The sequence below is a fragment of the Syngnathus acus genome, chromosome 10, assembly GCF_901709675.1.
Source record: "Syngnathus acus chromosome 10, fSynAcu1.2, whole genome shotgun sequence".
Lineage (NCBI taxonomy): Eukaryota > Metazoa > Chordata > Actinopteri > Syngnathiformes > Syngnathidae > Syngnathus > Syngnathus acus.
This window is the reverse complement of record NC_051095.1, coordinates 4370124-4385152: the sequence shown is the minus strand read 5'-3', so window position 1 is coordinate 4385152 and position 15029 is coordinate 4370124. Positions and strand designations below refer to the sequence as shown.

The 15029-nt window shown below is 45.6% G+C and overlaps 1 protein-coding gene across 4 annotated transcripts in view; it reads left to right on the top strand.

Moving 5' to 3' along the window:
* The window catches only part of ppargc1a (peroxisome proliferator-activated receptor gamma, coactivator 1 alpha), a 29798-nt gene extending 15574 nt beyond the window's left edge, over positions 1 to 14224 (top strand). For all 4 annotated transcript variants that reach the window (XM_037261749.1, XM_037261747.1, XM_037261748.1 and 1 more), the window contains exons 6-13: positions 1571 to 1616; positions 1830 to 1903; positions 3815 to 4937; positions 6075 to 6158; positions 6902 to 7022; positions 8810 to 8931; positions 9392 to 9543; positions 11693 to 14224. In XM_037261749.1, the coding sequence (XP_037117644.1) occupies positions 1571 to 1616; positions 1830 to 1903; positions 3815 to 4937; positions 6075 to 6158; positions 6902 to 7022; positions 8810 to 8931; positions 9392 to 9543; positions 11693 to 11796 (1826 nt within the window). In that variant the 3' untranslated portion in view covers positions 11797 to 14224. The remainder of the gene's footprint in view (positions 1 to 1570; positions 1617 to 1829; positions 1904 to 3814; positions 4938 to 6074; positions 6159 to 6901; positions 7023 to 8809; positions 8932 to 9391; positions 9544 to 11692) is intronic.
* The last annotated feature ends 805 nt before the right edge of the window (positions 14225 to 15029 follow it).

The following is a 15029-nucleotide window of genomic DNA, read 5'->3' as shown; positions in this document are numbered from 1 at the left end:
GCAGCGTTGCGCTCAGGATGACGGGGTTGAGGAGTCGGAAGGGGCCTCTATCTCTGTCGGCCACAGAACCTACAGCTGCGGCCGCGCTCGCCCTAAAGCCAGCGAAGAAGGAAGGCCGCCAGGTGATGCGGGCCACCTGGCCGCCGCTAGGTTCATTAGGTATATGCATTCTTATTCCCTCCCTCCCCGAGAGGCGAGTCACAGCTGTGAGCATTGCCGAGAGGCTGTAGGCGCCGCTCGAAAAAAGAGCAGCGGGGCCAACCGCGCTCAACGCACGCACATCACAGTGACTATTAGAAAAAGGGACGCAAAGCCGGGGCACCCCTTACTCAGTCAGCTGCTCACCACCAAACCGAGACCCGCTCGCTACCGAGGGCACTTTCTCGACCCCTTAACCGCTGACGGCAAATTAGCGGGGAAGACCTCCGAGCGTAGCAAAGCCAAGGAGCGCGTCGACGTTCCCAAGCAAAGTCGAGCGGCAAACCCCGCTAAGCTAGACGCGGCGGGCTTTGGACCGAGCCAGGGAGGCTATGGGGAGGATGTGGACCATGATAATCATACTGCTTCTGCTGCTGATGATGATGGTGTCTGTGATGATGACCGTGTCACGGGCAGCCCCGCCGCGGTGCTCTCGCAGGGCCCGCCGAGCCCCCTCTTCCCAGATACTAGCATTGCAGAGCCCACCCCTGCCTGCCTCATACACGGGCACGGGCAGCCGCACAGGCAGGCCCTCAGCGAGCACCCAGACGACCGCCTGTTGTTAGGTAATCATGACTGCATCCCCCCCACTGGCCGTATCTCTGCTCCTTCTTCTCCTTCTCCTGCTCTAACCACTTCCCAGTTTGACGTCACGACTAACCGCTATTCTAATTCGAAGCTAACACTCATTAGCGCATCGACTCGACTGACACCGTTTTACCCCCCCCAGATTTCTAGTGAGTGAAAAACCAAACGTAGAGGGTGGGGAAAAGGGGCGGAGCCTTGTCTTGCTACCGTTCGTCAAACAGTCGGCCGGTTGAGCTGAGTGTGCTGAGAATTTCCGGAAGCTGCTCTTTAGCCACTAAAGCCGCGTTTCCCTTTTGCCGGAGCACAAGTCGGCCAAAGCCTCGGGCAACTGCACAAGCTTCCTTGACTCTCCTTTCTACCTTTCTTTATTTCCTCCCTCCTCTGCTGTTGGTGCATGCGATGATGATGACTTGTCCGTGGAGGGGCTCACCCACCGTCATTGTGTCTTGTCTGTGGCATCGTCTCTGTATGTCTTGATTTCATTCCAACGTGTCTGTACGGGAGATACCCGTGACCCACGCGCCATTATCTCATCCTGCCTCACGCAGTCAACAGTCCTTAGAGAGTAAATTGTTAAAATGGGGTCATCGAAATAAAAACAAAAAAAACAAAAACAAAACACTAGTGCAGTCTTCTAACCAGGGATGGGTGCTTTTTTTTTTTTTTTGTAGTGCATTTAATGAGCCAATTTGATATTAATTGTTGCAGAATGTGGACCTGTTCTCTTCTGCCAACAGTGTTCTAACTAGATCAATAATTACCCATGCTCCTTTGTGTTCTGCAGCCAAACCAACCACCTTGCCACTTCCTTTGACCCCAGAGTCTCCAAAGTAAGTCTGAGAAGTTTTCCACGTTTTTCTAGGCAAAAAATTAAAAATTAAATTGAAAATAAGACGAGCAAAGAGATCAGAAAGAGACAGACGGAGAGCACAAGTCGAATCGGAGGCATTTTTGTATCTCATTTCCACATTTTAGATCACATTTCAAATCTTGTCGTCGACTAAGGAGTAAAACACTTTTTTTTTTGTGTGTGTGTCTTCCAGTGACCACAAGGGATCACCGTTTGAGAGCAAAACCATTGAATGCACATTGAGTGTGGAGATTGCTGGAACCCCAGGTAAGAATATTTAATTTTTTGAATGTGGATTGAGTCAGGTGGCAGTATTGATTAGATTGTCAGTCCTCGACCGGTTGCTTCGTTAGCCAACGCATCATTCTCAAATGTTTCCTTTCGGTTCTACCGGTCAAAGGTTTTGTACTTTTCCACCTGTGCAAGGTCAGTGTCCTTTTGCTTCGCGCTGTTGGTTAAATTCCACCGGCCCCCTTTTTCAGGTATTCATTTACCAGTTGTGGAAATGGCTCACCGTGCATGGTGGTGCACCTTGTACCGTCGCTGAAACTCTAAACCTGACGTGGTTAATATTTCGTATGGTTTTACTGCACGCGTGAATTGACCCGTGGCCTCTTTTGTAGAAGCGACCGCTCCGTAAAACTCCTCAAACCACTTTCCTATTCAGTGCAAAAAATTTGGGATTGAATATTAGCTGGGAGGTTATTAGCTCAGTGAAGCTCCAAGTTACTAAGCCCCCCCCCCCCTACTCGTACCGACCTCGGGATTAGCTGGTGCTGAATGAGACGGATGAATGTAGATCTCAGTAAGCCAAGGTGAAAGCTTCTCGGTTCTGAGTAACATTCCGCTACCGTAAGATTGCAGTGGAGTAACTGATAACTGGCGAGGGGGCAGTTCCAGCTTCAAGGCGAGGTAGCTCTGATGGAACTTTCCGTGAATCCCGCTCGATGACTACCCGGACTACCGTATGGCGACTTTTTGTACTGCGCTGGAGTTGCGTCGCTTACGGCAGAACCGCCTTGTGATGGATGACGATAAAAAAACTTGTATTATTTTCCTTCCAGCGGCGGCATGATTAGTGTTTGTGTCTGTCACGTCCATCACTCAAAAGTTTGACTGAGAGTGACAAATATTTCTAATTCTGATTTATTTTACCCCCACCCCCTTCGCCGCTAATGGCTGCCTAGTTTATGACCCTACGTACGCATTGTTTTGGACAGATGGTGCTTCATTGTGCCAGCATAATTTATAGATATGTATTTCAAATATGAGAAAAGGACAACGAGTAGCACGAGGGAGTTAAGGATCACGTACCGCATGATAATCCCATCCCATGAGGCATTTGGAATGCAGTATTTACCTTTTCTGCTGCCTCCCCTCACGGCGGGTTTGATGCGAATAGCCGTCATTTGATGCAATTCAGGAGCGAGCCAGGGATGATGTGCATTACAAGAAAGGTAAAGAAGAGTGGCGAGCGGAGGTGTGTCGGGAGTGCCTGACTCTCGTATGCTAGGCGAATATGTAGGCTAAAATGGCAGACGGGAGGGAGAGGAAGAAGACTCGCAAACGGGGGGTGACTGTAATGGCGACGGCTGCTTGTGAGAGTGCATTAACTGCTATAAAGTGGGCTCATCTCAGGACTTCCCATATAACTGCCATCTGTCTGCTTGTAAATCTGACCGGGGTGGAGGAATAGACGGGAGGCCACCAGCGGCCATCTGAGAGGAATGACAATCAATTTGCCCCCTTAGTGATTCCGTTATACATCCTCGATGTAAAACAAGAAGACCTTAGCTTTGGGCTTTTCCGCAAAACAGGGTCACGACGCCGGCATTTTTCATTTGCTTTATCATTAGGTATGTCCCGGGTGGTGTTTTTTTTTTTTTCCCCCTCGCAAAAGGGATCGTTCCAAGGTCACCGAGGGGGGTGGCAATCTGAGCGTATTACGGCGCCACCATATTAAGTTACATCAAGCATTACATTAATCTGTCAAGATTGTAATAAAATAGAGATCACGATTAATCATAGCCAAAGTGCATATTTTAATCAAGCCACATATCTTTGTCCTCGTCCATAAAGCGAGTTGAATGAAGGGAATGTGCTGTATTTGAGGCTTGTTTTGATTTTTATTGACTTCCATTCCAATCCCCATTTTAATGTCTCTCCTGATCTCTGCAGGTCTGACACCACCTACCACGCCCCCACACAAAGCCAGTCAAGAGAATCCATTTAAAGTTTCGCTCAAAACCAAGTTGTCTTCATGTTCCTCCTCAGCCTTGGCGTGTAAAAGAGCAAGGCTGGTTGAGTTGGGTCTTGGCCCCAACCGGAAGGGTCCCGAACAGACTGAGCTGTATGCCCAGCTGAGCAGAGCGTCCACCGTGCTCCCGTACGCCGTCACTCAACAAACGGCAGGCGGCGGACTCGAGGAGCATCGCAGTGCTAGCAACCATAAGCGGGTTCCTCCCCGCGGCGTCAGTGACCATGATTATTGTCAGGCGAGCACAAAGAAGAACGGCAATATGGTCGACGGTGCTATGACTTCATTGGGGGAAAAGCTAATCGTCCCAGGTGCCGCCGCCGCCGCGGCAGGCGCAGTGGGGAACCAGCCTGTCGGATGTAAGGATTCAGCCACGCCTCCACCTTCTTCACCTTCATCATCATCTTGCCCTCTAGTGAAGCGGCAAAGATTAACCTCCGCGACTGGAGATGACGCTCGTGTCCACGGAGTCGGGAAGGAGTCCCTTCCCCAGAACTCCCAGGTCCCTTCACAACCGGACACCTCATCCGCCCTGAGCCGCAAGCTCTTGTGCGACCAGGAAATCCGAGCTGAACTCAACAAGCACTTTGGCCACCCCTTGCGAGCCCTGTACAGTCAGGGTGAGAAGGAGAGGGAGCCAGGCAGCAAAGCCAACAAGGTCAACCCCTCTCCATCTCTTGAGGAAGAAGAGATTGACTCCCAAAGGTTGCCTGGCTCCGGCTACCTACATTCGGGGCTCCTGTCCCTCCACGACGAGCTCGAGCTCGGCCAAGGCCGTGAGAGTCGCTTCTTCTACCCGTGGGAGGGCACCCCTCTGGACCTACTCTTTGACTGCCCCCCATGTTCTCCCTCCTGTTCCCCACCGTTAAGCTGCTCCCCTTCACGGGGCTCCATCTCGCCACCGTCCTCCCTCCTTCTGTCACCCAACGGACCTTTCTGCTGGACCGGTGGGAGGTCACGCTCCCGCTCTCGTTCCCACTCTGGCTCTCGGAGCTCTTCCTCAGGCTACCGGAGACGCTCCCTCTCCAGCTCGCCTGATAGACGGTAAGTCACCCAAAGGAACTTCCTCTGTCTGAACCTTGGCTGATCCCCACCCCTGCAGTTAAACGGGGTTTGGAAAGCAGCTTAGTAGCCCGATCAGTCAGTGTCAGACTGGATCAAGCCTCTAGACTTTCTGTTCCCAGCTCACTCTCGTTTACATATCACGTAGTATTTAGGTCGACTTAACTACCTGATCAATCAATTGTGTGTTCTCCCCAAAATAACACCTAATCAACTAAAGGGAATATCGTGATATGAAAGCTTCCGTCAGAATCGCATCATCTGAACACTTTTCATCTCTCGAAAGACTTTTGAGCATCTTTCTAATATGAACACCCCTCCCCCACCCCCGTTCCCCCCGGTGCCGTTTCTTTCCGTTTGATGCGAGTGTTATTGTTTTAAGCGGCAGCTGTTGTTTTTACGGCGCACTCGAACCCTCCTCTTTTACATCTCGCCGAGATGAAAGTCAGATCCAGGCTGCGGGATTGTCGTCTCGAATCCTCTTCAAAAGGAGATTCGTGTCATCCCAGCGCTTGTGAGAACTTCATTTCCCATGGTTCCCTTTGATCAGTATGTCGAAGCTTTCTGCGGGGTTTCTTACCGAGTCTGTTGTGAGTAAACAAAGTTAGCGGCTCTCAGCGCCGGACTCCGATGCAGTTTGTTTACCTGATTACCAAAAAGGTCAGTTTACTCCACGGAGCCGACAGAGTCACTTCAATTCCGCGGCGGCGTTTTGTCTTTGCCGGGAGCTTACGTACTGACGCATTTATCCAATAATAGTCTCAAGGCAATTCAATCACAGTCTGACAAGCTTCCCGAAAATACGAGGCCACAGCAGAACAGGAGAGAAGAGAACACTTGATGTGTTTTTCTCTTCACATCTTCCCAGTTAGAGATTTGCCATCTTTCCAAAGCGGCATTCCGGGATTGTCTTCTTCCATAATTCACGTTGTCGTTTCTCAGCGATGCTTCAATAATGAAGCATCCAAAACTTGAGGAGTGGAGCTCAATTTGTTCGGTAGTTAGCTGGGCCAGCTGGGTTTCTTCTTTTCTCCTAATCATCAAGTTTTTTGAATCTTTTTTTGCATGCTTCAAACACTTAAGTCATTTCAAAGATGTCTTTATCCTCCTTCATTCCAGGTGTCGCAACAATGAATCAAGCACTTTCCGTTCCAGGAGTCATAAGAGCCCGCAGTCGCGATCTCCTCTCAGTCGCAGGCCGAGGTGAGACATTGAATTTTTCTTTTTGTCATGTTACTTAGCGGCATGTATGTTAGCAATGTGACAGGTGCACAAACATTTTTAGTAAAAGCACCACGGAATGGTTTGATACCTTTGGGTCCAGGCACAATTAATGAAGCCCCTCCCTGAAATACGTCATACATTCATTCAGTTGATGCTCCAGGTTACGATACTAAAAATCGAAAAAATAAATCGAGTTTTTTTGGTCCACCATAGTAGCAAACTAATGGTGCGGTCCGACCCAAAACGAGCTGAGCATTTCTGGCGCCGTGTATCCATATATAGTCAATTTAGATTATTTTTTTTGTCTGTCTTATTTAAATCCGAATCGAGAATCGTTAGGAATCGAAAAAAATGAATCGGAACTGTCTAAATCCAAATGATGCCCGACCGTGATGCAGAATCAACTTTGCACCTGTGCAAAAGGGCAATTTGGAAGCAAGTGGAGTGACACCATCGCAGCACTCCCAGCTGATTTTGGTACCCATGCGCCTAATGACATCCGACAAGGCTGAGAGTTACTCATCAGCGCGGTGAGCTGGGGTGATGGTGCACTTCCAAACTAGAACGTAATGGCATGTGAAGGTTTGCTGACAGATGCAGCCACCGTGGTCCCCTTGAGTTCCGAAAAGACTCAACTCTACGGTTTTTACACAAATAGAGACGTTGGTACCGTCAAGTCCTCTCGTTTGGATTCCATTTGAAGATCAGATGTTCTCCTTTAGGTACGACAGCTACGAGGAGTATCAGCACGAGAGGCTGAAGAGGGAAGAGTACCTTCGGGACTGCGAGAAGCGGGAGCTCCAAATGGCCGAGCAGAAGGACGTGCAACGACAAAAGGCAATCGTGAGTCAATTTCTGTCCCCTCCTTGGGCAAAAACAAAGACACTGACGCGAGATCTTTCTTTAGGACACCCAGAGGACTTATGTCTCGTCGGGGTGTATTTTTAGATGTCTTTTTGTCGGGAGGTTATCAATTAGTCAAGGACAAAACACGAAATGCTTTCCTCCGAGGAAGTTGGGGCCGATGGAGAAGAAAGGAAAATCGTGATTTTGGAGACAATGGACTTGCCAACTGTCTCCTTGAGACGGGGCGAATCCGGCAAAAGCAACGCCTCGACCGCCCGTCGATAAAGAACGCATTAAACGGCGCGCTAATGCAAACTTGGCTGGCGCGGAGACAAACAATTACCGCTCATGCTGTCAAACGAGGTTTAAGAGGGCAGAGACGGACGGGAGAGCGTCTCCGTCCGTCCGGCCGGCTGCCTCTCTCCTACACAGGCAGCCCTCGGGGGTGCCGTCAAAAAACATTCCGCCTATTTATCAGTTGTCAGCAACTAAAGCCCTAATTCAGCATTTACTCGTCCGTCATGGATACAAGCCAAGCATGAAAGAGAGGCTACAAAATATAAATCTGTAGTTAATTTGGATTTCTCCCGGGGCATAGGTGAAGTTTGAGCGTGACACCTGATTTCCATATGTCACACGCACCCTCGAGACGCCGCTCGCCGTCTCGATAGGCCTCCGTCGGCTTGCCGCAGTGAAGTAAATGAAGGGATAAATAAATAATGCGACTTGTACGCCGTATCCCGAGGCGTGCGCGGTGTAAAAATGATTAGCGGATGCAATTAAAGTCCTCAAAAGATATAATTGCAGCCTGGCGCAGTTAGTGGCTTCATTATTCCGCTTTGACCCTCACATCCTCCGAGGTGCCAGGAAATCCGGGTGTTTTTGCCTTATGGGTCAGAAAGTGACGATACATGTGTTTTAGCCATATTTCGTCCACCGGACATGGCACGCAATGTAAATAAATACAACCATATTCAATTCTATTCTCAATGTAATGTCAAGCTCATTTTTGTCACAGTTTTCTTCGGAGGGCCATTATGACTGTCAACCCAAATAAACGTATGAATGCCTCATATTATATATTGTATAAGGTAAAAAACAAACTGACAAATAATTCATTTTCAAATCAGACAAGTGGAAACTTCAAATATTTTAAAAACATCATTTTTGGAAGTGAAGACAATTGGCAATTTTTGTAATCACACATAAATTTGATGCACAATTTGTCTTTACGGGCCACAGAAAATGATGTGGCGGGCCGTATCTGGCCCCCGGCCCTTGACTTTGACAATGATGTCAACTGTTCAAAAGGGTTTCTGTTGAATTTCACTTTCTAGAAAGAAGACAAACTTTGGAGGTTGCCCCTTTTCCTAAAAACAAAAAAATCCTTAATCAGCCATTAAGTCGTCAGCCTGCGAGCCCAATCAAGCGGATGCTTCCTGATATGAGGCTGAGTCACCGCGCAGTTTTTATTTTTAGACTTGGACGAAGAAAAAGCAGCCGTCCCGGAGTGAAGACATTGCATCATTTGATAAAAATCAGTCTCCCCGCGGTTGATGTGTTGCACCGAGAGGAAGAGGAATTGTAGTGCCACTGCAGACCCGAGGCACTTTCCTCATACGGCTCCATCAGATAAGCCAAAGCGGAGCAAACCAATCACAAAGGAACGTAGCGGAGAAGACGTCAATGGAGGCTAGTCCATTAGGAGAACACGGGTGGGGGTGAAACGGACAGACGAGGCACCCCGGTTCATCTCCTGCCTGTTGCTCTGTCTGTCTTGTTAGGGGGAGAGACGGGCGGTGTACGTGGGACGACTGAGGTCCGACTGCACCCGGACCGAGTTGAAGCGGCGCTTTGAAGTCTTTGGCGAGATTGAAGAATGTGCGGTCAACTTGAGGGATGATGGGTAAGTTCTCTGCTAGCGTGCGGCCATAAATCAACACATTTAGCTTTTTATTTTTTTCAGAAGTTGAGTGAACTCAAAATGTCAAAGCAAGAAACTTTGAGTGTAAAGAACTAATTAAGTCAGCATAGTGTTTTTGGAGTAAACAACTTGCTTGCTTTGTTATGCTAACTATTAGCATTGCCACCATAAATGTCAATAATTTATTATTATTTTTAATTTGCTGTTCCACATTTGCTTGCTTTAGTTTACAGCAGTTTTACCAACCTTTTCGGACCAATTAAGTGAAATTGGATCATTTACCGCCATATGTGAAATATAATTAACCTTTTTTTTTTTTTTGGTTAGCACTGCTTTTGACCCGACCAGCCACTTTCATTGATTTCCTTTAGCATTTAAATAACGCATCCGTTGTCTCACCGTGTCACTCTGACGCATTCTTTGTGTGTCCCTGAACAACCAGGGACAATTTTGGCTTCATCACATACCGCTACACGTGCGACGCCCTCGCCGCCCTCGACAACGGACACACCTTGCGGCGGGCCGACGAGCCGCGCTTCGAGCTGTGCTTCGGCGGACAAAAGCAATTCTGCAAATCACATTACACAGACTTGGGTAAGTGCGTAGCTTTGTTGTTGTCTGCATACACACACACACACAATCTCAAGCCCCTCGAGACAGCCTTGTATGTTTACATGGCTGCGAGAACTGTCAGGAAAAAAAGGAGGGGGGGGGGGCGGCAGTGTAGATGTTTAATACGGCAAAACAAAAAGGCGATGTAGATAAAAGGAGACTCATCTCTCCGCCGGAAACAATTCTTCCATCGCCCTCAACGTGTCCGCTGGGCATTCGCTGCTCAAAAGGGTCGGTTTGAGTTCAGAGGTCAGTTGGTGAACATAGTTGGCTGCAGGAAGCAGCTGATGTGGAAAGCTTGTCGGCAGGAAAACAATGGCGAGGAGAGCCATCATGTCAAGTCAGAGTCAAATTTTTTATTTTTAGCATTGCGTTTGGGACATTTCAAGTCAGTGTATTTTCTGGATGTGTCAATTTAGATGTTTTTTTTCTCCAAGGGAGTCATATGTGAATTTCAGCTTGTGCTTTTTTTTTTGTGGAGGATTAGTCAAAAATGTTGATGGAAATTTCAAGCCAGGGAAATTTTGCATGAATTTTCATGAAATGATGGTGAGATTTCAAGCCAGTGGATTTATCAAGACATTTTCGGGTAAAATTTCAACTAAGTGCTTTTTCGGAGTGTTTTTTTTTTTTTTAGATTTATATTTTCATGACGATTAGGCGAGTACCGATACCGGCTTCATTCCAAGGCATCGAGTAATCCGGAATGATGCCGATACCAGCGACTGATACTTATGGCCTGGAACGTACAAGTGGTGTATTGTTGTTGAAAAAATGTGATATCGCACAGCCCTAATTTTGATTTATACTTAACCTGTCACAGTTTCCTATAGTACTCGAGAGTTTCACACAAACTCTTTGGTGCATTTCTAATATTGGAAGTTGCCATTAATGGGGTCCATCGTGTCAGGCGCATGTGAGGTTCTTAAGATGAATCAACGTTAAACAGGAGAGGTTAGCCTAATAAGTGTTGTCCGCAAGCCTATTTGTGTCATTGTGTGCGTGTGTGTGCGCTTGTTTTCACAGAACACTGTCCATTAGTTTAAAGTAGAGCGCCGGGGTTATTTTTCATCCCTCAAGGTGCGCAGCGGGACACAAACGCAGCCGTCGGCCATCGCATTAGCGTAGATCACGCCTGGTATCTCCTCTCGCTGCCATGGTCAGTGCCATTTCTCAGCGTGTGCCGCCGGGTCCCTTTGGGGCCCCCCATTTGTTGGAGCTGTCTGTTGCCAGAGATAAGATAGAGCCTGCGTATTATCTGCTCCATCGGGAAAAATAGGACACATGAGAGAGTGGAGGCGTCAGTATAAAAATAGCCACTTTTTTGCAACACACCCAATCTCAAAATCGGGATTTTCGGAGGAGGGGGTTTGTTAGTCTTGCCGACACCGTCTAAGGAATTTGGAAATACACTCGCACGCTGCAAAACACTCAAATGGAACCAGGATGACGTGTCTCAAACGGAAGCACAATATTGTTTGTCTGCCGAGATTTTTCTTATATACTATGTCGGACGATTTTAATTACTTTGAGCATTTTATTTCTTTGAAAATTGTAAGATATGATACTATAAATTATTATTGAGATCGTGTTACTGGTCACAGGCAGAGCTAGCATATCCGTAGCTAGCATAGCCCCGCCCCCTTTGAAGTATCCGTGGCGCCAGGCCAGATATTTGACTTTTGGGTAATTTCCAATTTTTCCAGGATTTATTTTCAAGATTTTCATCCTTCCCCTGTAAGGAATATATAATGAATCTTCATTAGCGTTTCCCCAAGAATTTTTTAAATTTGAACTTTTATCTTTTGCGGACTCCTCGGGAATTTAAGGTGTAGGTATGAGGTAAAAAAATGACGAGTGGAGGAGACAAAGAAAAGTCCTGTCTCTTTACTTTCCACCAAAAAGTGACAGCAAGCTGCCAGCGACTCTTTCATCCTTTTGAATCCAGAAATATGTCAACTTCGCTCCCTCCCTTAAAAAGTACACGTTCCTGGTGAATGTCTCACTCGTGAGTCACCTAGCTTAATTCTAACAAGTCCAAAACCTTTATGCTGTTTCATCAACTTCACCCACGAAGCTCAAATTTGGTTTTAATCGTAAACTGACTAAATTCCAACTTTCACTTCCACAGACTCCCATTCGGACGACTTTGACCCCGCCTCCACCAAAAGCAAGTATGACTCCTTGGATTTTGACAGCTTGCTGAGGGAGGCCCAGCGTAGCCTGAGAAGGTAACCCTCTCGTGGCTTCACGCCCGAGTCGTCCACACCCCCCCGACACGCCACCCACCCCCACGAGGGACTCCCGATACCTCACTCGCGTCTCTTTCTTTTTGGACGACGAGAAGTTTTACACTCGATACGCGGTGGAGTATTGAAGAAGAGTAAAAAGTCTATAGACCTGTCATCAGAATCTATCCAAAACAAAAGTTTACATGAACATAGCTGCTGAAAAGCTGAGCAAGCGACTTTTGGGAAAGCCAGTGAACCCTCAGAACCTGCTGCACGGCTTTGACGGCTGTAGAACCGTAAACGAAGGAAGGGATTTAAAAAAAAAAAAAAGGAAAAGGGATTTCCCCCAACCACAACCCGCCCCCTCCCCCAAAGCACTACAAGACCCACAATTCTTTGGAGGGGGTGAAAAGATGCAGCTTGTTCAGCCAGATTTTATTTTGTTGTTTTTATTTTTTTCGGGGGGGAGGGGGAGTTCTTGCTGTTTTTTTTTTTTCTTTTTTAAATCTCTCTGGATCCGGTGTTACATTTTAAAAGCAAGCGTTTGAGGGAATCGTATCTCTTGTTGTCTACATTTGATAGAGAAGTGTAGTTGTGTATTTGCAAATAACTCTAAAAAGGAATATTTTTTATGTTCGTGTAAAGTTGGGAAATAAAGTTGTTTATTTGTTACAGCTATGCACTGTAAAACGCAGCCTTTTTCAAAAATGCGGGGGGAAAATTTTTTCTTAATTCCGAATGTCGATGGATGTCGATAGTAATTACGATACTGTAAAACATATTGTACGCCGACATGATGTTTAGAGACATATAATGATTGTAAAAAAAAGGCAAAAAAAATGACCGATTGCTCATTTTGAGGCAGCACGTGATCAAATGTCTTTTTTTTTTGTATAAGTTATTCAGTCTGTTTTTTCCTCACTGTGTAAAATATATTTTTTTCTTTTTTACGTTTTTCATGATTGTAAAAACGACCGACCCCATTTTTTTTTTTTTATTGATTATTTCTAAAACAATCACAAGATATTGTGTATATACTGTATGCGACATATTTATGTGTGTGTACAGTGTGTAAATATGTGCATATATATGTCCATATACAGTATATGCACATACATAATACATGTATGTTTGATTTTAGTGCTTTGTACGGTTGTCATTGATTCAACACAGGGAGACGATGATGCATTGGAATCTTTTCAATCAGCGGAAATTGCGTATTTATGTATTTATTTTTTGAATCAGCAATATTTATGGGCTACATTTTACATGACTTTTTTTTTTTTTTTTTAAATATATATATTTATTTTTTAATTTTATTTAACGCTCAATCACGAGACAGGGTGTCCAATAATTTTTCCAAGGTAGGGAATAATACGACCTTCTATGCCTTTTTTCCGGAACAATCAGTAGCTTCATCCAGTCTCATTACGTCGGCGGCACTTTCCCGCTCGCTTTTTCCTTTCACGTAGAACAGAAAGCAATAAACGGGGTTTCTTTGCAGAAATTTCGCGCCATTTTTGAAAGACTTTGTTGCGTCTCCGCTCTCGCTCGATTAAGTGAATGCCAAACGAAAAGTTTACAATTTCCTTTCTTGAAATTTTTTTTAAAAAAAGATCTTTTGAAAAAAGAAAAAAACATATACTACTGATATTATTCGCAGTAATAACAAGAAGAGTAATAATAATCTAAATAAAAAGAGGGAAAAATATATAAAAAGCAATAAATTATTTTTCAGAATTGTATTTTAGTGCTGATTGTTGTGATTTTTTATTTTTATATTTTTTTTGACCCATTACCCAGTTGCTGTGATGTCAGCGCCCTCGTGCCGGCCGGTCCCTTTAAGACGTCTCTGCGCCGGTAAATGCACGTGTGACCTTTTGTGACATCCGTTTGTGGCAAACTCCCGACTTTAGTGTTCAACGTGGTCGTGTTTGTGGTTTGCTAGTGTGCATGGCCAAAAACGAGAGGGTGCTGACAATGGGAGAAAAAAAAAAAACTCCCGCCTACCTCATGGTAGGCCAAATGTTTCCATGCAATGTTTTCTTGACGTTGGTTTGGGTAATGGCGTCCCGTTTTTAATAGATGTGCGGCTTTAATCAGTGTAATAAACTGCTTTGTAAATGGCCTAGAGTAGCAATATATTAGAGCAATTTTTAGTATTGTGACCTACCGAGGATTTTGCCACTGCTTTGTCGGGTAATCATGTTTTTCTTTGGAAGGACAATATGTGTGGGTGTGATTTTATGTGTGGAGAGGGAATTTTGTGCGTGTGTGTGCGTGTGTATGTGTGTGTGTGTGTGTCCTATCCACGTTGCCTTACCAATGCCTTTGTGGTTCTACCTATTGTAGGAATTTTCTTGTGAATTTCATTTTTCATGTGCAATTCTCATCAGCCTCATCATGCCAATAAAGGGAAAAATGTGACTATATATATATATATATATTTTTTTTTTTACCATGGTCGTCATTATCTTTGCTGTGTGTGTTTTGCCTGAGAATGAAAGCTGACGAGAGCCTCTCGAAAGTCTTTCCCTCTTTGGTATTCCGATCATTTGGGAGGTTCTGCCGCCGCCTCGGTCTGTGTCCACAACTTGACTCAGACTGCGAGTTAATTAAAACGTTCGAGGGAACAATTTCATTAAGACAAGGGAGCTAGTTGATAATGGACATTTCTTCCGTATCCCGACCCCCCCACCCCCCTGGTCAAAATAAATCAAAGTCCGCATAGAAACCTGAAGCTAGTCATTCAGAGAAGGCACAACAAAAACAAATGCCCCAAATATATTGATTTTTTTTTTTATTTGCCCCCCTTCTTCCTTTTCAAGAGAAAATATGGGGGAAGCGTATGATTGTGTTTATTTTTATTTTCTTATTAAGACTGCTGTTTGGCCTTCGAGGAAGAGAAGCGACGGGCTTTCATTTCAGCAGGAGGTCTCCACTCTGTTTGCCCTTTTCATGCGATGGAACCCTTCCTGGAGTTCGCGCGATCACTTTTATCCACTTCCCTTCAATCTTTTTATTTTCCTTCACATCATGGACAAAATTATTGGGACCCATGCAGTAATGAAAGAAAAATCCATACAACTTGAACTTGACAAGACTGAAATATGCTAAAAGTGTCCTTTGGTCTGACGAGACAAAACTGGAGCTTTTTTTTTTTTGGCATAATACCTTAAAAAAAGTTGAGGATGTGTCTTGAATAAAATGTCAAGACTATCGAGGCCACCTGCAGCC